The 24,860-nt window shown below is 39.0% G+C and overlaps 1 protein-coding gene across 2 annotated transcripts in view; it reads left to right on the top strand.

Annotated features, from left to right (window-relative positions):
• KDM1A (lysine demethylase 1A) overlaps positions 1–24,860 on the top strand; it is a 64,443-nt gene that overhangs the window by 30,223 nt on the left and 9,360 nt on the right. For both annotated transcript variants that reach the window (XM_053898824.1, XM_053898823.1), the window contains 10 exons: positions 5,853–5,931; positions 6,509–6,601; positions 7,594–7,700; positions 9,269–9,350; positions 10,055–10,149; positions 20,468–20,610; positions 20,983–21,073; positions 22,345–22,479; positions 23,661–23,734; positions 24,652–24,763. In XM_053898824.1, the coding sequence (XP_053754799.1) occupies positions 5,853–5,931; positions 6,509–6,601; positions 7,594–7,700; positions 9,269–9,350; positions 10,055–10,149; positions 20,468–20,610; positions 20,983–21,073; positions 22,345–22,479; positions 23,661–23,734; positions 24,652–24,763 (1,011 nt within the window). The remainder of the gene's footprint in view (positions 1–5,852; positions 5,932–6,508; positions 6,602–7,593; positions 7,701–9,268; positions 9,351–10,054; positions 10,150–20,467; positions 20,611–20,982; positions 21,074–22,344; positions 22,480–23,660; positions 23,735–24,651; positions 24,764–24,860) is intronic.

Raw genomic sequence — 24,860 nt, 5'->3', positions numbered from 1 at the left:
AACAGTGTAAGAGGGTTCCTGTTTCTCCACATCCTCTCCAGCATCTATAGTCTCCTGATTTCTTCATTTTGGCCACTCTGACTGGCGTGAGGTGGTATCTGAGTGTGGTTTTGATTTGTATTTCCCTGATAAGGTGCGACGTTGAACATCTTTTTATGTGCCTGTTGGCCATCCGGATGTCTTCTTTAGAGAAGTGTCTATTCATGTTTTCTGCCCATTTCTTCACTGGGTTATTTGTTTTTCGGGTGTGGAGTTTGATGAGCTCTTTATAGATTTTGGATACTAGCCCTTTGTCCGATGTGTCATTTGCAAATATCTTTTCCCATTCTGTTGGTTGCCTTTTAGTTTTGTTGGTTGTTTCCTTTGCTGTGCAGAAGCTTTTTATCTTCATGAGGTCCCAGTAATTCACTTTTGCTTTTAATTCCCTTGCCTTTGGGGATGTGCCGAGTAAGAGATTGCTACGGCTGAGGTCAGAGAGGTCTTTTCCTGCTTTCTCCTCTAAGGTTTTGATGGTTTCCTGTCTCACATTCAGGTCCTTTATCCATTTTGAGTTTATTTTTGTGAATGGTGTGAGAAAGTGGTCTAGTTTCAACCTTCTGCATGTTGCTGTCCAGTTCTCCCAGCACCATTTGTTAAAGAGACTGTCTTTTTTCCATTGGATGTTCTTTCCTGCTTTGTCAAAGATGAGTTGGCCATACGTTTGTGGGTCTAGTTCTGGGGTTTCTATTCTATTCCATTGGTCTATGTGTCTGTTTTTATGCCAATACCATGCTGTCTTGATGATGACAGCTTTGTAGTAGAGGCTAAAGTCTGGGATTGTGATGCCTCCTGCTTTGGTCTTCTTCTTCAAAATTACTTTGGCTATTCGGGGCCTTTTGTGGTTCCATATGAATTTTAGGATTGCTTGTTCTAGTTTCGAGAAGAATGCTGGTGCAATTTTGATTGGGATTGCATTGAATGTGTAGATAGCTTTGGGTAGTATTGACATTTTGACAATATTTATTCTTCCAATCCATGAGCAGGGAATGTCTTTCCATTTCTTTATATCTTCTTCAATTACCTGCATAAGCTTTCTATAGTTTTCAGCATACAGATCTTTTACATCTTTGGTTAGATTTATTCCTAGGTATTTTATGCTTCTTGGTGCAGTTGTGAACGGGATCAGTTTCTTCATTTGTCTTTCTGTTGCTTCATTGTTAGTGTATAAGAATGCAACTGATTTCTGCACATTGATTTTGTATCCTGCAACTTTGCCGAATTCATGTATCAGTTCTAGCAGACTTTTGGTGGAGTCTGTCGGATTTTCCATGTATAATATCATGTCATCTGCAAAAAGCGAAAGCTTGACTTCATCTTTGCCAATTTTGATGCCTTTGATTTCCTTTTGTTGTCTGATTGCTGATGCTAGAACTTCCAGCACTATATTAAACAACAGCGGTGACAGTGGGCATCCCTGTTGTGTTCCTGATCTCAGGGAAAAAGCTCTCAGTTTTTCCCCGTTGAGGATGATGTTAGCTGTGGGCTTTTCATAAATGGCCTTTATGATCTTTAAGTATGTTCCTTCTATCCCGACTTTCTCAAGGGTTTTTATTAAGAAAGGGTGCTGGATTTTGTCAAAGGCCTTTTCTGCATCGATTGACCAGTTTTGATATATATTGTCAAATTGCCTCCCAGAGAGACTGAGTCAGTCGGCACTCCCATTGCTTTGCCCTTGCTTTGGTTATCAAAATGATGATAATCTATGCTGCTGTAATAGACTAAAAATATTTCATTTCTTTTCCATGTCTTTAATTACTTAGACTGACTTCTTCACATTTATTAGCCATTTTTTCTCTGAATTTTTCTTTCATGTCCTTTATTCATCAGAAATTTTTTAGCCATAGAGTAGAAAAGGGCAGCACATATTCTTTATACTCTAAGGTGATATAAAGTAAAAGAAATTTATGTTGTAATTTTAGCTACTTTGAATATAGTTCAGGGATGTCATTTTTAGCATATCTGCTTTTTAGCTACCACTAACTTCTTTATATTGTGTATTAGACTGCAAAACCACTGCTGAATTTAGATTGCTAAATGTTATTTAGCTAGAGTAATTGGTGGGTTGTGCTGGGTTCTCGTAGTACAGAATAAAGGGATTTGGGGTGTATGAAAAAAACGGTGATTTTTTTTTAAAAAGTGAATGGAAAATTCATACTGTATATTTCGACACTTGTTTGTCTTAGAATCAGCTTCTGTGTATAGCATATGAACGTTTGATCTGAATGGGCTTTTTCAATAAGATTGTCATTTTTTTTGTTGTTTCTTCTGAGGGAAGTTTTCATTCTTTACTTGAATTTGAGTGGTTGGTTTACAGTGATTTCTGTTTTCTCTGATTTATATTCTGTGACCAAAATCCAGATTTCGGGAAGTAAGGACTGGCCCAGGTTAGAGTTGTGGCCTCTGGCTATAAAACTGAACACAAATCATTCTCTTATGAGAATTGTGTCAGTTCTCTCATTTTTTTTTTTTTAATTTTTTTTTTTTTAACATTTATTTATTTTTGAGACAAGAGAGAGACAGAGCATGAACGGGGGAGGGTCAGAGAGAGGGAGACACAGAATCTGAAACAGGCTCCAGGCTCTGGGCTGTCAGCACAGAGCCCGACGAGGGGCTCGAACTCACGGATCGCGGGATCATGACCTGAGCCGAAGTCGGCCACTTAACCAACTGAGCCACCCAGGCGCCCCTCAGTTCTTTCATCTTAAACTACATCTTTTGCCTCTAGATTTTGAAACCACAACGTTAGGATTATTGAACTACGTACCATGACTTGAGCTTTATTTTATAGGACGGACAGAGGAAAACGGCTTCTGTTGAAGGGTGAGGAGCTTGGGCCTGGTGTGTATGTGAGGAAGTCCATTTTGCCTTGACCGTGGCCACCGAGAAAAGTAGAGGGTGCTTATGAATTTGGTCATATCCCTTTGTAATTGTATTTATTTATACAGAACCACATTTCTTTGTTGAACTTTGTGGAGCAGTTAACTTTTAGCTAAGACTTAAATGTGGTGGTATTTAGTTGGTCTTGCATTTTTACAGATGTGTATTCAGTTTGAAGAGCATTTATGTTAGAGTCTATTGTTGGTACCATAATATTTTTCATTCCCCATCTTACTGCTTTTTCAGCAGTATTTGAAATAATTGACCACTCCCTTCTTCTTAAACACACTTAGTTTAACACAGTATTCTGTTTTTTCTCCTGCCTACCTGGTTGTTTGTCTTCTCTGACAGCCTTGTAGTCTTATCTTTAAAAAAAGGCCATTTTGTGAACTGGTTGGAGTTCCTTAAGGCTCCTTACAGTCTTTTCCTGCCTCTGGTATATTTTTGCTCTAGGACCCCTCTTCTGCACATTGGCTTCATTTATCACCCATAAGCAAATGGCTCCAGACCTTAACTCTCTTAAGAACCCTAGCTCTTTATCTAGATTCTAGTCTTGTATCTCTTTTTGGTTGTCTTGAAACTAAATTCATTATCCCTTCTTTGAGTGGCCCTCGTTTAGTGAGTAACATACCAACTCATTTAGTTGTACGAGCCCCAAACTGGAATATCCTTGGCATCTCTTCCCCCCTCCCCCTGCCACCTCTGCATATCTAATTGATCATTTGATTTTGTGGATTTAAAAAAAAATTTTTTTTTCATGTTTGTTTATTTTTGAGAGAGACAGAGACAGAATGCGAGTGGGCTAGGGGCAGAGAGAGAGGGAGACACAGAATCCAAAGCAGGCTCCAGGATTTGACTGTCAGCACAGAGCCTGACGCGGGGCTCGAACTCACTAACTGTAAGATCATGACCTGAGCCAAAGTCGGACGCTCAACCGACTGAGCCACCCAGGTGCCCCTGATTTTGTGGATTTTTTTAAATGTTTGTTTATTTTTGAGAGAGCAGAAGCAGGGAGCTGGCAGTGGGGTGGGGTGGGGTGGGGACTGAAGATTCGAAGCAGGCTCTCTGCACAGACAGCAGAGAGCCAGGCTGAAACTCATGAACTGTGAGATCATGACCTGAGCTAGAGTCAGATGCTCAACCAACTGAGCCACCCAGGTGCCCCTGATTTTGTGGATTTTACCTGCTCAGTATCTCCAGAGTCCTGTAACTGAGTTGGTCCTTGTCAGCTGTATGATACTGGCAAGTTACTAGGTTTTTTTGTTTTTTTTTGTTTTTTTTTAGGCTAAATATCTTGCAGCTTCTTCGTTATATATATATAAATTGTGTGTGTGTGTTTGTGTATAATTTATTGTCAAATTGGTTTCCATACAATACCTAGTGCTCATCCCAACAGGTGCCCTCCTCAATGCCCATCACCCACTTTCCCCTCTTCCCCACCTCCCGTCAACCCTCAGTTCTTAGTATTCTTAGTTCTTAGTTCCTCAGTTCTTAGGGTATTCTTAGTATTTAAGAGTCTCTCATAGTTTGCCTCCTTCCCTCTCTGTAACTTTTTTTTTTTCCCCTTCCCCTCCCCTCTGGTCTTCTGTTAAGTTTCTCAGGATCCACATATGAGTGAAAACATATGGTATCTGTCTTTCTCTGTATGACTTACTTCACTTAGCATAACACTCTGCAGTTCCATCCACATTGCTACAAATGGCCAGATTTCATTCTTTCTCATTGCCAAGTAGTATTCCATTGTATGTATAAACCACGTTCTATTTATCCATCCATCAGTTGATGGACATTTAGGCTCTTTCCATAATTTGGCTATTGTTGAAATTGCTGCTGTAAACATTGGGGTACAAGTGCCCCTATGCATCAGCACTCCTATATCCCTTGGGTAAATTCCTAGCAGTGCTATTGCTGGGTCATAGGGTAGATCTATTTTTAATTTTTTGAGGAATCTCCACACTGTTTTCCAGAGCAGCTGCACCGTTTGCATTCCCACCAACAGTGCAAGAGGGTTCCCATTTCTCCGCATCCTCTTCAGCATCTGTAGTCTCCTGATTTGTTCATTTTAGCCACTCTGACCGGCATGAGGTGGTATCTCAGTGTGGTTTTGATTTGTATTTCCCTAATGAGGGGTGACGTTGAGCATCTTTTCATGTGCCTGTTGGCCATCTGGATGTCTTCTTTAGAAAAGTGTCTATTCATGTCTTTTGCCCATTTCTTCACTGGATTGTTTTTTGGATGTGGAATTTGGTGAGTTCTTTGTAGATTTTGGATACTAGTAGCCCTTTATCCGATATGTCATTTGCAAATATCTTTTCCCATTCCGCTGGTTGCCTTTTAGTTTTGTTGATTGTTTCCTTTGCAGTGCAGAAGCTTTTTATCTTGATGAGGTCCCAATAGTTCATTTTTGCATTTAATTCCCTTGCCTTTGGAGATGTGTTGAGTAAGAAATTGCTGCGGCTGAGGTCAGAGAGGTTTTTTTCCTGCTTTCTCCCTAGGGTTTTAATGGTTTCCTGTCTCACATTCAGGGCCTTCATCCATTTTGAGTTTATTTTTGTGAATGGTGTAAGAAAGTGATCTAGTTTCATTCTTCTGCATGTTGCTATCCAGTTCTCCCAGCACCATTTGTTAAAGAAACTGTCTTTTTTCCATTGGATATTTTTTCCTGCTTTGTCAAAGGTTAGTTGGCCATACATTTGTGGGTCCACTTCTGGGGTCTCTATTCTATTCCATTGGTCTATGTGTCTGTTTTTGTGCCATCTTCCAGCTTCTTCAATAATTCACTCATTTGACCTGGCTTTGTGTTCTATCAGTTTGTCAGGAATATAACCCTCACTGTTTCAATGAAAGGAAAGTGTATATTTGAGGCCTTAAAGTTGAAAAGATATTTTAAAGTCTATGTCTGCTTGTGTAATAAAATTTCTATCATTTAAATACAGTTGCAGTTGTGGTTGGATAATCCAAAGATTCAGCTGACCTTTGAGGCCACTCTTCAACAATTAGAAGCGCCTTACAACAGTAAGTGGTGTTTTTAGTGGGACTAGTTTTGGCTCATAGTTCGCTGATAATGAGTTTTTCACTCATATTTCCATCTTTGCCTTGTGCTATGCAAAAATAAGCCTTATAGAAAACTATTATGTGTGTTTTTAATTATTAGTTTTTACATTGTAAGTTCAAGAGATTGCTAATAATTTCCCAAGGACTACATTTCAACGTTAATCCACGGTGTACCTTGTTGACATTTGATTGGCTGGCTGTCTGGCTTTCTCATTTTCCACTTGCCACCAACAAAGTCTTGAAAAATTTTTGTCAAAGTAACTGATATAATACTACTTTTAAAGGGTTGGTTTTATCCTTTATTTCATCTATAGCGTATTGTCCTTTTTTAAAATAGCAAATTCTATGATATGCGTTTTGGACTACATCATAGACTAATATGCTAGGAATCACTTTTCTAAAGGAGTCACATTATCTGAGGCTCGTGGATAATATGTACTACAGAATAACTTCATGATGGAAAAACAGAAGAGTTAAAGAGCTTTCTGTTTAAGCTGCCTAAAATATAAATATGTTGTAAAATCCATTTATTCCGTAGGTGACACTGTGCTTGTCCACCGAGTTCACAGTTATTTAGAGCGTCACGGTCTTATCAACTTCGGCATCTACAAAAGGATAAAACCCCTACCAAGTAAGGACTTGGCCAGTGGACTTCGTGGTCTTAAGTTACAATTCTAGGACTCTGTTTTATTTCTAGGAGGCTTTTAGCATTTTTTTTTAAATTTCTTAGTCTAAAGAGATTTAAAGTAAAATCTCTTCATAAATGTGCATTTCTTGTAGTTTCTGGTCTGACAGGTGTACTTTAGTGAAAGATTCTGAATTTCAAATTTAAGAAAAATCAGAAAACAAAATTTGTTGGGGCGCCTGGGTGGCTCAGTCGGTTAAATGTCCGACTTCAGCTCAGGTCATGATCTCGCAACTTGTGAGTGCCGCATCGGGCTCTGTGCTGATAGCTCAGAACCTGGAGCCTGGAGCCTCCTTCGGATTCTGTGTCTCCCTCTCTCTCTGCCCCTCACCCACTCACACTCTGTCTGTCTCTCTCTCTCAAAAATAAATAAACATTAAAAAAAAAATTGTTAAAAACAAGAGAAGTCTGTTATGAAAGCAGAGATTTGAGGTTTTCTCTCATTGACCAGTTCTTTATACTGCCAGGAATCCAGGAGATAGGGATATTTTGGGAATTAACACATATATTTATTTATTTTTGATGCTTTAATAATTCTGCAAAAAGAGATACTAAGGACTGCAGAAGTACAGCTGAAAGAAAACAGCTTTAAGAATAAATTGGCTACTCAAATTGTCCTAGTATAATTGGGAAGTAAATGAAACAGATAGTCATAAGTTAACCAGTCACAGATACCAAAGCAGATGATTGAGGTGTAATGAGAAAGTTAATGTTTAAAGGATTTCATTTATAAATTTTTAACATTGAATTAAAGTTTATAAGTTTCAGATATTTGCTAATTTGTATTAGTTTCTCTATTTTGAAAATAAGTGAACTGTTTACTTGGTAAGACATCATGATATGTTAAGAACCTAGAGGTTTTCATGATTTAAAAAAATGATGAATACAAATTCTTAAACCTACGACCAAATATTGTAATTTTTGTTTTTTACTTTTAGCTAAAAAGACAGGAAAGGTAATTATCATAGGCTCTGGGGTCTCTGGCTTGGCAGCAGCTCGTCAATTACAAAGTTTCGGAATGGATGTTACACTTTTGGAAGCCAGGGTAAGAATTTTATTTTGTGTTTAGGAGCTAACCTAATAGAAATATGATAGGTATTCGTCAGTGCAATAAGAAATTATCTGTTGCAAATTAATGAATCCTACAACTTGAACGAAACCAAACTGATTTATATAGTACTCATAGTGTTTTAGATAGTGTTACTATATTGGATAAAGCATTTTTGACAGTAAAGCTTTGAAAGGTGTTCAGTGAGTATTTAGAGTTTGTGAATGGTCCATATAGCCCTTTGACGGATATTTTCAAGTCATTGTTTCTTGCAGTTAGCTTTCAAATTTCGGGCCTTCATGGACGTACCCTGTGCAGGTGGCAGTTATTTTTAGTGTGGAACATAGTGAATTGTGTTCCCTGTTTAATAGTAAAAGAGGTGCTTCTCAGGCAGCAGCTGTCTTGAGGGCCTGATGAGGCCAGTATATTGGTTCCCTTATCATTTGTCCTAGAAAGAGAAATGGAAATTGAAGGAGGAAAGGGATGATGGCACAGAGTGGGGGAAAAAAGAACATCAAATTAGGATGCTACTATTCAGATTATTTTCATGGGTAATTTTTGATATTTAGTTATCTTCCAGTGGCTTAAAGGCCTCCCTGGGCTTACACCATTTAAAAAAGAACAATAAAACAAACACTTCTCAGGTAACCTAAAAATCTAAAATTTTATAGAAGCTTTCAAAATGTTTTGTGCAGTACAATCTAGGTTGCTTTTTAATGCTAATTTTTTCAAATATTCTTTTCAAATAGAGTATGAAGAAATCAAAATAATTTTTATGTGGTCTTACTAAAAATAATATTTTATAGGTAATTCAGGAAACTTTTGTGTGCCCTCTTGCCCTGTGTACTAGCAATACAGTGATGAATAATGGGATCATTATGATCCCTACCCATGCAGGGTCCTAATCTAGCTGACAGGTTTTTGTTTTACTTTTGTTTATTTGGAGGTTACAGAGTATTCTCATAATATCCATGATTGAAGTATCACTACAGCTCAGTAATTTTTCCCATGGAACCTCCCTGGTCAGCAGAGATAAACCAGGGCCTGTTGAGGAATGAGAGCTATTGTCAAAAGTTTATGCTCAGTAGACACCCTGCCCCTGGGCATGGGGCTGCACTGGAGAATCATTTGTTGAAGTCATCTGTCATTCCCAGCTGACTTAGGGGATGAAGGGCAAGAGTCAGAACATGGTGGTAGAAAGATGGCATTTAGTGCTACGTTACAATTTGTGAACAGATATTTTCTGTGTGTGAGTGGCCCTTGGTCAGCCTGTATAGTAAATGGTATTAGAGACAGCCGGGTAGAGAGAGAATAGTAGCTATAGTTAAATAGTATTTCTGGCTGTCAAATTGTTTTCTATCCCCTGTCACTTAATTCTGTGTCATTCATTAACCTTTCACTCCCTCAAATAGTTAAACTTTGTTTGCTCATTGTGCCCACACTGCATGCTATGTATAAACTATACCTTGTTAAATTATAAAAGAAGAGGCCTGGGATGGTACCATGCCAGGTTCTCATGGTTAAAATAGAATTGATGATTTTAGCCATTTAATTTCTGAAAACAGGATCGAGTGGGTGGACGAGTGGCTACATTTCGCAAGGGAAACTATGTAGCTGATCTTGGAGCTATGGTAGTAACAGGTCTTGGTAAGTAGTCCTTAGTCGTGTCCTGTTAAACAAGGTCTGAGACTCATTATCAAGCTTCTGTTTTAAAGCCGTAAATGTGGCTTTAAGATATTTTGGTTTAGGATACTGTTCTTAGTGTTCATAAGAGGTAGATTGACAAATAGTCTTTCTGAAAAGATACATCACTATATGCAAAATTTAAATTGTACATGTTTTGACCTATTAGCAGATTCAGTTCTCGGAAATTATCCCAAGAAAATGACAAGTGAGCCATGTTGTTGGGAGCTTTTTACATGTGGCACAGCAAAACATTAGAACCCATAGTTCTGAAGATTAAATTATTATACAAAGTGAACTATACAGCCACTAAAAATTATGTAGCCTTATATTAACCTGAAATGATGGCCAGTTTATTGCTAAGTTGAAAGAAGATTACAAAACAGTACATGTGTTATGATCCTTTTGTGTGTGTATGTCTCTAATTTTATGCACACAAAATCTAGAAGGATCTATAATAAAATGTTAACTAACATGGGGTTTTTTTCCTTCTTTATGCTTATCTTACCTATTTCATATATCCTACATTTACTTTGGGCATTTTTTGATCTATACTTCACGTACCCTAAGCTTTGAGTATTTTAAATTTTTAGTAAAAATACTTTTGCTTCAATTTTTTGTTCTCTTTTCATAGTTGTGTTGAATATAATAGTTTGAGTTTTTTTTAGGAGGGAATCCCATGGCTGTGGTCAGCAAACAAGTAAATATGGAACTGGCCAAGATCAAGCAAAAATGCCCACTTTATGAAGCCAATGGACAAGCAGTAAGTTGAGGACAAACAGAACTTTTCAAAATTTATTTGGTTCAGTTGAAAACAACAATGTGGGGGAAATGTGTGGATGAACGTGCACACATACCAGTATGGGCCAAAGGTAGAAATGATGTGATATTCTTATTGTTCCTTAACTCTGAGCTATATAGGAAAGGATTATTACTGTATAAATGCAAATTTGCATGCCTATTTAGGCATTTATCTTTAGACATTTAATGAAGGCTAGGTAGACAGGTAATTTTTTTGTTTGGCTGTGGCCACCTACTCTAAGAGACCTGTGGAATTGACGCCTGATTCTTCGTTTCTTTGTATTGTGCCTTCCATCATGTGCTTTAGCTCTGTGTGCTCTTTATGACTTCAGTTTTGTGTGTGTAGGTTCAAGATTTTGTTGAGCTAATAACCAGCTGGTGATACTGAACTCAGATGCTTTGGTAGATTAAAGTATTTGTTGACCAGAGGCATAGGAGCTTCCACACTTAGCAGATAATAGTGTGGAAGTGATGTTTGCTATGGAGAGTGAGAGTAGTTTAACAACTATGTTGAGAGGCTTAGACTATAAGTGAGTCCTAATTTTGGAGGGTGGGTGAAATTCAAAAGTTTGTATTCAAAAATTTTTACTAACTCTTCCCCTATCAAGAATGAAGAAGTTTATAATTCTGGGGATATAAGCATCATTATATTTTGAGGAAGGGAAGATTCGATATGCATATAGTTTAGCTATTGTTGCTAAAAAGGGTACGGTCCCAACTCTTGAATTTAGTCTAAGTTCCATGTACATCCTCACTAAAGCCTTTAGGTTTTATGGGGTTCATATCAGAAGAAGACAGACTTTCAGGGAATGCTTTGGCTCCCGTTCACATCAGTCTGGGTTCAGATTCCTCCCAGGGCTTGTTTGCGGGGCGCAGGTTAGCCTCTGGCAGCATAAACAAAATAGAATGAGCAAGAAAAAAAGGAGGAAGTAGAGGTTAACTCAGCAATTCAGAGAAAAAAAAATTTCAGTAAACTTCTGGGGTGCCTGGGTGGCTCAGTTGAGTGTCTTACTCTTGATTTTGGCTTAGGTCATGATCTTACTTGGTCGTGAGATCAAGCCCCATGTCAGGCTCTGCACTGGGTGCAGGGACTGCTTAAGACTCTGTCTCTCCCTCTGCGCCTCCTGCGTGCGTGCACGTGTGTGCACACACGCACGCTACGCAGAGGTGTGCACTCTCCTCTCAAAACAAAACAAAAAAACCATTCAGTAAACTTTTGTTACACTGTAAAGATCTGTAAAGGCTATAGAGAGGAATAAGACAGTCTCTGGAATATAAGACCGTACAGTCTAGTGGAGCATGTACACAGATGATTTTTCCCCAGCTTTATATTATGGAAATTTTCAAACCTATACAAAAGCAGGGGCACCTGGCCGGCTCAGTCAGTGGAGCATGCTACTCTCTATCTTGGGGTTGTGAGTTCAAGCCCTAATTTGGGTGTAGAGATTATTTAAAAATAAAATGTTTAAGAAAAAAAAATAGTAGAATAGTATAATATAATAAACTTTCACTTATTCCGGTCTTGTTGCATCTGTTAAGTTCTCTGTCTCTGTCTCTGTCTCTCTCTCTCTCTCTTTTTTTTTTTTTTTTTTTTTTAAGAGTGAGCTGGGGCAAGGCAGGGAAGGGGCAGAGGGAGGGAGGGAGACAGAGCCAACATGGGGCTCAATCCCGTAACTCTGGGATCATGACCTGAGCCAAAATCAAGAGTTGGATGCTCAACTGACTGAGCCACCCAGGCTCCCTTAGTCTGGGGTGTTTTAAAGCAATCACAGTCAGTCAACAAGTATTTATTAAATATTTACGAAGATCTGGCATTGTTCTCAGCATTGACTATGTATTCTCTGCCCTCAAGGGTCTTAAATTCTAGTGACTCCAGATATTTTATGAACCCAAGAACATCCGGAATTGTAAGTGTCATTAAAATCTGTGCTTCCCCCTGGGCTCCTGGGTGACTCAGTTGGTTAAGTGTCTAACCTCGGCTCAGGTCATGATCTCATGGTTTTTGAGTTTGCGCCCCACATCAGGCTCTGTGCTGACAGCTCAGAGCCAAGAGTCTGCTTCAGGTTCTGTGTCTCCCTTCTCTGCCCCTCCTCTACTCACTCTGTCTCTCTCTCAAACATTAAAAAAACAATGTTTTTAAAAATCTGTGCTCCCCCTCTTCCCTCACCACTGAAACAAAAAAAAAAGACCCCAACCACAAACATTACTGATACATATATGAGGAACATAAAATCAAGGCAGATTAACATAAAATCAAGGTTAGATAAAGGATAAATTGCTACAGAAGAGCCAAGGGTGGGGGGTGGTGAGAGAGAGACACTCTCTCTGAAAGTGGGAAGGGCAAGAATGGAAAGAGATTTGGAGGGAAAAAGCATTGGTGAAGATGGCTTAGAACTTACCGTGGTTGTAGAGGAAGGTTTAAGACAGGTTGGTTTCTTTCTTTTTTTTTTTTTTTTAATATTTATTTATTTATTTTGAGAGAGAGCATGAGCACAAGTGAGGGAGGGGCAGAGAGAGAGGGACAGAGAGAATCCCAAGCAGGCTCCACACTATCAACATAAAGCCCAACATGGGACTCCATCCATGAACTGTGAGATCACAACCTAAAACGGAATAGAGACCTGGACACTTAACTGAGCCACCCATGTGCCCCTTTTGGTTTTTTGTTTTGTTCTTAAATGTTTACTTGGAGAGGCTTCTGAAGGAGAATGAGATTATACTGGTGAGGGTAAGATACAAAGCTGAAGTTGAGGGTGGAGGGTAGGGTGTTGCTTACTGTGCTGATTTGTAGGTTGGGACTTCAGAGGGATGAGAGCAGATAGGTGTTTTAAGTAGATAGGCAGTAATGTAGAGAAATGAATTGAAGCAAAGTCTCTGAAGCGGATATTACATTAATCCTCAAGAAGTAACGGAATCCAAACCAAAGATGATCGTTGAGACACATTGTCTTTTTCTTTAGACTCCCCTGAATGTAGAACAGGTTTATTTAGTCTTTCTAATAATAAAAAGAATTTTTTATAGTAGAAATCTCTAGAGAAATGGTTATCTCTTTTCTTGGTGTTAGAGGAACTTTAACACATTTTTAAAGACATTTGTTTCCAGATAGTATACCAGTATTCCCCTCAAGCATGGCCTAAGTCAGTTTGTTCCTATTTGGTGCAATAGCTAGAGTAGTAAGGAGGATTCTTCAGGCACTGTCAAATTTGGGAGAAAATTCTTTGCAGCTTTGAGTCCTGTTTGCCTTGAGTTAATCAAACATAAGACATGTTAATGTTTCTGTATCTTGCTGTTCCCAATAGTCTAGCTCAAAGTAGAAATGGACACTTTTTAAACAGTAGATTGGCTTTTGGCTTATGGGACAGGCACTAAGAGCTTCTAGTTCCATTAATTTTGCTTATAATTGCAAATATGTTTCTTGACTTTAGAAACTGAGGATTAAGTAGGTCAGTTACTTCATTCTCTCATTTTGCAGGGGAAGAATCTAAAGCTGAGACATGGTGTTTGCATAGGGTCATTGTAGTCAATACGTTGTAGAACCCAAGATATATTGCCTGGTGTTCCAGATCAAATTTCCTTACAGGCATACCTTGTTCTGTTGCACTTTGCTTTACTACACTTACAGATATTGCCCCCCCCCCCCACCTTTTTAACACAAATTGAAGGTTTGTGGCAACCTTGCATAGAGCAAGGGTATTGGCACCATTTTTCCAGCAGCATTTGCTAACTTTGTGTCTCTGTGTCAGGTTTTGGTAATTCTCACAGTATTTCAGAGTTTCTGATTATTATTTGTTATAGTAATCTGTGAACGGTGATTATAGCTTACTGAGAGCTTAGATGATGGTTAGCATTTTTTTTTTTTAGCAATAAAGTATTTTTGAACTAATGTGTGTACATTGTTTTGTAGACATAGTGCTGTTGCACACTTAGACTACAGTACTGTGTAAAAAAACTTTTATATGCACTGGGAAACCAAAAAATTCATTTGACTCAGTTTATTGTGGTCTGGAACTGAACGCAGTATCTCTGAGGCATGCCTGTACTTCAGAGAAGATGGGGGCTGGAATAAGTGTGTGCAACCCCAGTTGCCTGTGTGCATCAGCTGAGTCTCCTTCTCCAAGAGCTTTCTTTTATTAGTTAATACTAAGGAGGCATCAAAGCCGCCTTAGAGTGGACATTCACTCAGCCATTGATTTTCTTTAGTAAACTGTCGAATGAAATGGGATTGTCTTCATTCTTTGTGGACAGCCTCAGTGCGAAAGAAGGTGATGTGATGGTTCTGTTAGTACATAGAAATTAATTTTCATCTTACACAAAGTCAGCAGTTAACTCAGAGTGACAAATATCATTTGTAATACGGTCTTAACACATCCACCATACCTAGTCATTTTGCTGCTGTGCGAGAAAAATCACATAGCAAGTGGTTTTTGCTCTGTTAACTTGTTGTTTTAATCACAATCGTAAGAATCCCTGAAAGAGTTCACTTCTTTATTCTCTGTGGTTGTGCACTGGCAGCTAGGCTGTTGAGCTTCTGTGTTTGTTTTTGATAGAAGCTTTTTTTATGGCTCCAGATGACTAGAACAAGGGCTTTCTTATTTGGTTCTAACATAGGATATCGCAGTGAATAGAAGTGTCTTCTGAGCCTGTAAAAACAGAGCCAGTACAACAGCTGCCCTCAGATTGACTGATGATGGAGTTAAACTGTGAACTATGTTGTAACTGGATATGGAGATAGTTGGGAAACAGGGGTAATTCATATTTCAGAACTATTTTGGGAGTCACCAGTGAGGATACTGGAAACATGGATTGGTGGGGAGATGGGAGAAATACAACTGTAAATGTTTTCTGTATCTCCTATACACCAACTAGTAACTCAGGGGCTTTAAAATTGACTTTTGTTTTGGCTTTTTTGAGTAATGAAAAGGTACCTTAATTAAATTCCTTCGGTGCTGTAGCATTATGTATTCATTATAAGATCTCTGGTCTCCATGGTGGGGGGAGGGAGTTGTTTCTTCCGTTTTTTTTTTGGTTTTTTTTGTTTGTTTTTTTTTTTACAAAGTGAGGCCCAAAGACTCAGTTACTTGGAGAAACAGATCTTGATTTTCTCCTTGGGAGTGGCTCAACTGTTATGAGGAAGAAAAATATACTTGACAGGTAACAAGTACTGGGTCTTTTATAAAGGCCATCAATTGGGTGTATACTCAGTACCTACCACAGTTTACCAAGTTTTTGCCTATATTCACATACAGTGATGCTTATTAGGTTAGTCACACTTTTGACACAGAACTACTGCCCTTTTCAGTCTTCCTATTCCTTTGTGGAAATAGTTTTAGTATTTTAATGGTAGTTTCTCTTTTACATTTTATAAATCAAAAAATCTCATGCCTGCCTTTAATGTTCCTAAAGTTGTAAAACAGTTACTTTCCTTTCTAATATAGTTATAATACTGACTTTGCTTTTCCAAACTTTATTATTCATTTAATAAATTTATGGAGCACCTCTATTACTCATTTAATAAATTTATGGAGCATCTCTACTATGTGCTAGAAACTACTAGAGTGAACTCCTTAGACATGTTGTGTGTGCCTTCACACAGCTTAGTTACTGGTTTATGGAAGTCTATGACACCTCCTAAAGATTTCTTATGAGGTAAAAAATTGGAAGGAGGCAACCATCTCCATTTCTAGAATCACAATGAATCTTATTTAGATTAGGGACACACCTGTTGTTCTTATTCTCCCTTTAGGGATTATATAATGCTATATCTCCTTTCTTTTAGCTGTTTGGGAATTTAAAGACTCTTCCGATGTAAATTTTTCTTCCAGGTTTTACCAGAGGTACTAATCTTAATCTTTCGTTTGATCATAATTTTAGAAGTGCATGGAAATGGTATCAGCAGAGATTTACCAAAGCCTCTGTTGGTCAAATTGGGTCACTATAGCTATTTTTCATTGTATTACTCTTCCTGAGGATTTCTCTGGCTAAATCTCAGAACTTTGGGTGTCTAGAACCTACCTGCCCATAACTCCAGTCTTCCTTGCTGCTAGAGAACTTATGCAGACTGGAAGTCAGAGAAATGGGCAGTGTTTTGAAGACCTACTAAAGACCTCATGATGACAGTGCAACTAGAGGTAGGACTAAGGAGAGCTGCCTTCCTATGAGATGACTTCTTGCAGGATTAGGGACCTTATCCAGAAAGTCGCTTGGTTCTCCTTAAATGTATTCTACATGGGCTAGATACACAGGCTGCTCTTCCCCCAGCCTTGTTCAGGGATGCTCCATATAATTTCTACAGGATCAAAGCAATCAAGATTGTACCCATTCAGAGCCGTGAGACTCACCAGATTCTTAGTTTGAAGGAGCTGTTTGGAGCCTTTCATAGAGAAATAAATGGCTCTGAAAAGTCAGAATCGAAATCTGTTTTAAAAAAAAATCTGTGTCAAGTGATACCCTTTTTGTTTGATTCTTTGCTAGAAAATGATATCAGAGGGGCGCCTGGGTGGCTCAGTCGGTTAAGCGTCCGACTTCAGCTCAGGTCACAATCTCGCAGTCTGTGAGTTCGAGCCCCACGTTGGGCTCTGGGCTGACGGCTCAGAGCCTGGAGCCTGTTTCAGATTCTGTGTCTCCCTCTCTCTCTGCCCCTCCCCTGTTCATGCTCTGTCTCTCTCTGTCCCAAAAATAAATAAACGTTAAAAAAAATTTTTTTTTTTTTAAAAGAAAATGATATCAGAGATCCTTTTCCTTCTTAATTTGTTGTTAATAGGTTCTTAATATGTTGTAATCTAGAAATCCAGCTGCCATCAACATGGTACTTGTTAGCCTTTTGCAATCATTTGCGAGGTTCTTTTCTCAGGATGCAGTATAAGAAGCTAGAATAGAATGGCCAGGTAAAATTAAAATTGTGACTTGTGTTTAAAGATGGCCAGTATTTCAGCTCCTTTCAACAACTATTCGTGGAACTAACAGTTCAAGGGTTCTCACCAAGGGGAAGATGGTAACTTGAAACAGGTACTTAAGGGCTGCTCAGGTTTGTCAGTTCTTTTCATTGTCAAGTAGAACATACCTGACCAGCTTGATTTTAGAAACAGATTCAAGATTTAAATATATCAAAAATACATTTTGGTTTTTTCCCAGTGTTGATTTCCTAATGGACAGGTATTTGCTGTTTTCCAAATATTTCTTAAATTTCAAAGTGGAATTTTAAAGTTAATGGGGAAAAACTCCAGGTTTCAGAACTATCCCTGGTCTCTCTGGCAACAGTCTTAAAAGTGCTTAACTAGGTGGAAAACAGATGGGGCCTAAGTGCTGTTTCTCTTATTCTGAAGAGCGGAGTCTCGAATTAGAGCAGTGGACCCCAGTCAGTGGACCAGAGATGCAGTCTGTCATCCTTGCTGTCAGTCAGAGGAGGCAGTAATCTTTTGGTTTGGTGTTTGTTTGTTTGTTTGTTTGTTTGATTTTGTTGTTCTCGTCACTGTTCTGTGTTTCTCCTTTTCTGTTTTATTGAGTTTTGCTTTATTCCTCACTGCTTTCTGACACCATCTCCCTTTATACCCTCACCACCCCCCACCCCCAATCCCCACCAGCTGCTTTTCTTTTGCCCATTTATATGCCTTGACTTTCCCATTTTGGTGTCTATACAGTCTGTTCCTTATTTCTCTGGTGGTTGCAGCTTCTGAGCTAACAGAATGCTTCTGTCATGCTATGTGTTTAAAGCCTTGATTTTACTGCTGTCGTACAAAACTAAACTTGACGTGGCTGTTGGGCTGTTATTTACAGTTTATTTCTCTCTCTGCTGCACTGGTTAAAAGGACACTGTCAAGGTATTTTTTTTTAATAATTTTTCAAATCATTTTCTTCACTGTTTACAATAACCCATTAAAAGCTTGAAACTTTAGATCTTTCCCTTCCAAAGATCCTCTCCATCATACATTCACACTGGTTTGTTGTTGTAGAGTTGCGCCTATATGTTGGGCTGGTGCCATTTGAGTTTTTGTCATTGAAAGCGCATGTAAAAAGGTTTTTTTGTGGGGGGGTGTGGGTGGATTAAAGGGGAAAGTGTTATGAATCAAGTGGGCTGCTCAGCAGACAGAGGGAAGAAACAAAAGGTCAAATTTGGTCCCTCTAACCTTGACAGTGTCCCTTTAAATGTTTCTCTACCACACACCCTGGACCCCAGTTACTGAGCCTGAGTGCTGCGTACTTTTTCAGTATGAACTTCCTTATTGTGACTGTTACCCTAGCTACAAAGATTAAAGCTTGTCTGAAGCAAGCCATCCAGTTGACACTGGAAGAGCTTTAATCTGTACCATTTGCACACTTGTGTATTGGCACATTCTGCCCTATTGCAGAGGCACGTGTGATCTGGTCCCTCTTGCTTCTATAGCATCTTCTTGCTGGGCATTTTTGAAGCCACATATAGAAATATCACTATTTTGTACTCCAGGAAAAGCAGTCATGGACATTGCATCTGTGATCAGTTAAGATCTCATAACTGTATAGATTGTATATTAAAAATATAATTGTTTCCTTTTTTAAAGAAGCACCAAATTTAGAGCTTCTAGAGATGTCTTTGGTAACATCATTGTAGGAATTACACCAAGCAAAATTTCAGCATTGCTTTGAGTTGCTCTGTATATGACCCATCACATCATTGAGGAAAAGTAACTGATGAGAAAGTAGATGAAATTCCTGATAAGAGGGTTTCTTCCATCAGCTCTGATGCTGTGGAATCAGAACAAGTAGGGATGTCACTAAGAGCTCCTTTCTTTGGCCATGGAGTTGAATGGGTAGGTTAGAGATGTTGGATCCACCAAGTCTTAGGTACCACTCTGATATATAAAGGGCACCAAGCATCCAAAGCCTGATTCTCTGCCTTATTTCTCAGCATAAGCTGGAAGATTCTCAGGGATTTATGTTTCTTAGGCCAAGGAGGATTCTCTAAATTCATAAAGGTTTCCTGATCACTCCCATCTGTGGCCTTTTAGAATTTGATGCTTTGGAATATGACTGATTGGATAAGTGGTTATGGTGTCGTATCTACAATTCCCAAAGAGTGTTATGGTCCTTTTCCCTTTCTTGTTTTGGTTCAGATTGTACTTCCTGCTATATTCTTTTGCCACACCATGGCTCATCTTACAGAGTTACTGTGCGACTCCTCAGTAAAGGGGCAGAGACTAGTGCTTTAAAATTGTTTAATTGGAAAGGCAAACACTAAGGAGTTTCAGATGAGAGAGTCTTACTGTGATGATCTTGTCCACAAGTTACCTCTGATTAAAAGATCACTCCTCCTTGGCCTTAGTGTTTATTAGAACTTTCTTTAATGCTAACCAGTTTTAGGTTGACTGTAAAGTGAAATTCCATATATTAACTTCCATTTCCCAATTGATGCCCCGGTTTATTCTGGCAAGAGATGCTTGCTTTAGACATGCTTGCCTTAGCTATGCTTTTTCCGTCTTGCTACTACCACGAATTCAGGAGAATTGCAGATGCATTTTACTTTAGGGTTCTAAGAATTAAGCAGTAGCAGAGGGATTTGTGTCAACTAACTGATGGCATCAATAGGCAGGGGCACAGTAAGGATTAGGAACATGGTCTTGCAGCTTGATGATCTGCTTTGCAGTCTCCTCTCTTCTTGCAAAATAATGAGCCAGACCTGGTACCTCAGTCAGTCACAGTCTAAGAGCTTTGGACATTCAATTCTGAACCTAACTGGTGCCATAAAACACTGTTACTCTGCAAAAGAATGAAGGTGCTATTGTGTTCTTATTAATAGCCATGAATTTCACTTTTCTCTTCCCTACTCCCACCTGAAATTCATCTTTGAGGGGAAGGCAATACCTTGGGCTTCTTATTTTTCCATCTTGCCCTTATTCTGGAAGGTCCTCAGGTGTGTTGACATAGTTTTTGTTCTCTGAGACTTCTCCAGTGTGTCGTTTGCATGTCGGCCCAGCTTATCTCAGTGCATGTCAGTTATGTGCTCCACATAACTCCAGTTAGCACCAATTAGCACCAGTGTGAATCCTGTGGCTATTAATAGAGGTGGAGTCCCAGCTCTGATGGCACAATTGGGAGAATAGGAAAATACCAGGGCCAAAACATTTCACATGTCATTTAATGAAATTGACCACTTCATAGAAAAGAAAGTTTGAATCATTGCCCTCAAAGGTTCCCCCTTTGAGGTACATGTTTTGACCTTTTAAAAACTATAGAGCATTTGTGTTTTCATGGCTGGTTATGTTTAGTCTTTTTGTAAGGACCAACTCTGCTATATTTCGGATTTTCAGGTTCCTAAAGAGAAAGATGAAATGGTAGAGCAAGAGTTTAACCGGTTACTGGAAGCTACATCTTACCTTAGTCATCAGCTCGACTTCAATGTCCTCAATAATAAGCCTGTGTCCCTTGGGCAGGCACTGGAAGTTGTCATTCAGTAAGTACTTTGATATTGCTTATTATATAGTGAATTACATTTAGACATTTGCTGTTTATGTTTTTGAGTTTTTCAGCAAGTGTTATTTGAGCTAGTTTTCACTTATTTTCATGTGCATTAAATCCCAAAGTAAAACCTTTTAAAGTAATTAAATTATCCTTAAGTCCCCTCTCAATTCTAAACTTCACAGCTTTTATGGTACTGAACTATATTTAACATAACCTAGAAAATAATTTGGCACCAGCTAACTTTCTTGTTCCAGAGTATTAGAAAGTTCAGTCTTGATGCCCTTGAATGGTTTTGATGGGCTCCTGTCTTGTGCTGCAAAGCTAGCTGTGTGGCCAAGGCATATATATGTAGTATCTCTTTTAGGTTACAAGAAAAGCATGTCAAAGATGAGCAAATTGAACATTGGAAGAAGATAGTGAAGACTCAGGAGGAGTTGAAAGAACTTCTTAATAAGGTGAAATTTTGTATTTTCTTAATAGCTAAAGCTGCATCAGCCGGGGGAAGTGGGGGGGGGGGGGGGGAGGAGCAAAGCCTTTAGAAATTTAAAAGTTGTTTTTTTTTCCCTTAGAAAATCGTGACTAACAAAAGGCACTGTTTTTCTCTGTCAGTCTTTCAGTACAATATTATTGGTAAATTTTTGCCAGGGGAAATAGGTCTTTCCTATGTCAGGTTCCCTTTGGCTGTTGCAAAGGTAGCCCAGTGCCCTCTGCTGGATTCTGTGATACAAGGGAGATTCGCTGTGCTGGGGTGAAGTTCCCACTGAGGAAGACAACAGATCAACAGCCAGGACCATAATTTGTTGCCATGATTACTTGGCTTGAGGTGCCAGTATGGGGATATTCCCCAGTGGTATGTCTGTTGAGGGCTCTTCTTTCCCACCACTTCCCAGAGACCCAGCTCCAGACTCCAAACCATTTGTTTCTCCTGATCCTCCTACCAGCTGCAAACACAACATCAACTTAGGAAGAAAACATGAAGTGGGACAGCCCCTGTGGGGAGCTTTTTAATGCAAAATCAGGGTGCATCTTGTGACCAGACTCTTCCCTCACTCTGTGCCTTGTTTCTTCATCCTGTCAAATGAAGAGGTCTGTGGCACAGCCTCTTCGTGGATTATGGCACGGGTGAAATGAGCAGAGAAGCTGGAGGATGGCCAGCTGGTGGGATAGCTGTGGGGCCCAATACCATCAGAAACCTGAGAAACTAACATTAGGAATGGCTTCGGATGGTCCTGTGTGGTTATTTAGCCTTTTACATAATTTAGAAAACGAGTCGTGACAATTTGTTTCCCAAAACAATAAGTTTAACTTAAATTGGTAGTGTTTTGTTTTCCCTGGAAATATAAATATATATAACATATATGTTAATTTATGTATATTAATATATATGAATATATATAATGTATGTTATATATATATTAATGGAACACTCCTGGTTCTCCATTTGTTTTGGAAGATAGAGGTGATCTTACTTCTCTGATAATGATGTGATAACTCTGTGTTGAGCCATACAGGATTTTTTTCCCTGTCCTGAAATATGTATAAGTATTTCCTGAATTTTCCCTGTCCTGAAATAAGTATAAGTATAAGAGGTATTTAAGAATTCTAAGGACCTTGCATCATAACATGTTTTGGTATAATAGCAGTTTAGGGGAGGAACCAAAGCCTGCGATTTGGAGACGGATTACATCACTATCTGCAATGGTAAATTTGTATTTTTCCCTCTTAGATGGTAAATTTGAAAGAGAAAATTAAAGAACTCCATCAGCAATACAAAGAAGCATCTGAGGTCAAGCCACCCAGAGATATCACTGCAGAGTTCTTAGTGAAAAGTAAACACAGGGATCTGACTGCCCTGTGCAAGGTGTGGTATACGTACATGCCTGAGTGGGTTTACTAGGAATCCTAAAAAAGAGTATAGATCTAGGAAACTTTGGAAAAGGGAGAGCAACTAGCCAATCACAGGTGCCTATGATAGGAAGGACAGGGGTTTGGTAACAGGAGCCAAGGTGACTGAATGGGTTAGTTCGGTTTGGGATCTGCATTTTCTTCAGAATTTCTACTTTGTTTTCATAATCTCACCCTTTAACTTACTTAAATCTCAGTTTAGCTCCTTGTCACAGTTTATCCCTGGCAGTTTAGAATAATGATAATGGACATGGACTTCAGTCATTTGATCTCAAACTGTCAGATTGAAATCCTTAACTTAGTCTCTCCTAGCCATGGGACCTTAGACTCCTTAATCACCTCATCGGTGATGTGGTTAATACTTCCCAGTTTTAAGGGATCTAAAATGCTTTATCCCAAGAAGATTGTGTGTGCACACACACACACACACACACACACACGCATATGCAACACACACACATACACACAATGGAATGCTACTCGGCGATGAAAAAGAATGAAATCTTGCCATTTGCAACAACATGGATGGAACTGGAGGATATTATGCTAAGTGAAATAAGTCAGTCAGAGAAAGACAGATATATGTTTTCACTCATATGTGGAATTTGAAAAACCTATCAGAAGATCATGGAGGAAGGAAAAGGAAAAAAAATAGTTACGAACAGGGAGGCAAAGAGAGCTGATGGGGTGGGGGTAGGGGGTGGGGAAGATGGGTGATGGGCATTGAGGAGGGCACTTGTTGGGATGAGCACTGGGTGTTGTATATAAGTGATGAATCACAGGAACCTACTCCTGAAGCCAAGAGTACACTGTATACACTATATGTTAGCTAACTTGACAATAAATTATATAAAAAAATAAAATCAAATGCTTTATCCCATGCTAGGGACATGGTGAATGCACAGGAAGTGGTAGTTGCTATTCTTTTCCACTCTTATTTTGTAGCACAGTTGTATGCTATTCCTTTATATCCTTCTCCTGCCTGCCCTCTCCCTGCCCTGATCCAGCCTTAAGCTGAGGCACCCTTAGGGATAGGACCTGGACAGGGATGTGGTCCAGGCCTTACACTTTGTGGTATAAATGACGAGGTTGGTCTCTGACCCATCAAGATCAACCCAGTTCTCTTAACTTTATCAGGAATATGATGAGTTAGCTGAAACACAAGGAAAGCTAGAAGAAAAACTTCAAGAATTGGAAGCCAATCCCCCAAGGTAAGGAAAACTTGCAGATGTTCAGAGAGATGGCTTCTGCTATTCTTTCTGTTATATTTAGAAGGAAAATTATAAAGCACTCTGGGCTTTTATTTATGTCCAATGAATGGATTATAATTTTAATGTGTAAGAGTGTCCTAGATACTTAAATACATTGATTTTTTTAGAAAGAGCCTTTCTAGGGGCACCTGGGTGGCTCAGCCGGTTGAGTGTCCGACTTTGGCTCAGGTCATGATCTCACGGTCTGTGGGTTCAAGCCCCGCGTCAGGCTCTGTGCTGACAGCTCAGAGCCTGGAGACTGCTTCCGATTCTGTGTCTCCCTGTCTCTCTGCCCCTCCCCCACTCTCACTTTGTCTCACTCTGTCTCTCAAAAATAAATAAATGTTTAAAAAAAAAAAAAAAAAGCCTTTCTCCATGAGACCTGACATTTGAATAAAATATATTGTCTTCTTTGAGTGGGGTAGAAGGTAGTACTATCTTAAATTCCCATAATTTTGAGGACTAGGAAAGTATTGCACTGTGTTTCCATTGAATTTTTGACAGTGAATACTTGTATGCTGATACTGTAGTCCATGGTGCATTTGGCCTCCACATATATATCTACTCTCTTCTGTAATTGGGAATGCTACCCATTCTTGTTAAAAAAAAAAAAAAAAAATCATGCTTTCAAATAAGCTTTTATAATGACAGGTGCCAATATGAAGAAGTCTTTTATTCAGACAAATGAAGCCTGATAGTAATTTGCTTTAGAAAGTGAGCTTGGCACAGTCTAGGCACCAGTAATAAAGGAATTTCTTTATAAAAGGCACAGTACCAGGCTTAGGTTCCCTCACAGATACTAAGATCATCCACATCAGCCCACTGAGAATAGTATTGATGTCCTTTTAATAACCTGTGTTCCTGGTTTCATTTTGCAGCGACGTGTATCTCTCATCAAGAGACAGACAGATACTTGATTGGCATTTTGCAAATCTTGAATTTGCTAATGCCACACCTCTGTCTACACTCTCCCTTAAACATTGGGATCAGGTAAGTTTCATTATCATTTCTTTTGTTGTGTATGTCTTTGAGAGAGCTCGTAGGAGAAGCTGTTAATTTGTATGTAGGTGTTTAAACAGCTTTATTA

The sequence above is a fragment of the Panthera pardus genome, unplaced genomic scaffold, assembly GCF_024362965.1.
Source record: "Panthera pardus isolate Hobbes unplaced genomic scaffold, ASM2436296v1 HiC_scaffold_11, whole genome shotgun sequence".
In the NCBI taxonomy this organism is placed as follows: Eukaryota; Metazoa; Chordata; class Mammalia; order Carnivora; family Felidae; genus Panthera; species Panthera pardus.
The sequence above is the reverse complement of the archived record's forward strand: the minus strand, read 5'-3'. Positions and strand labels throughout refer to the sequence as shown.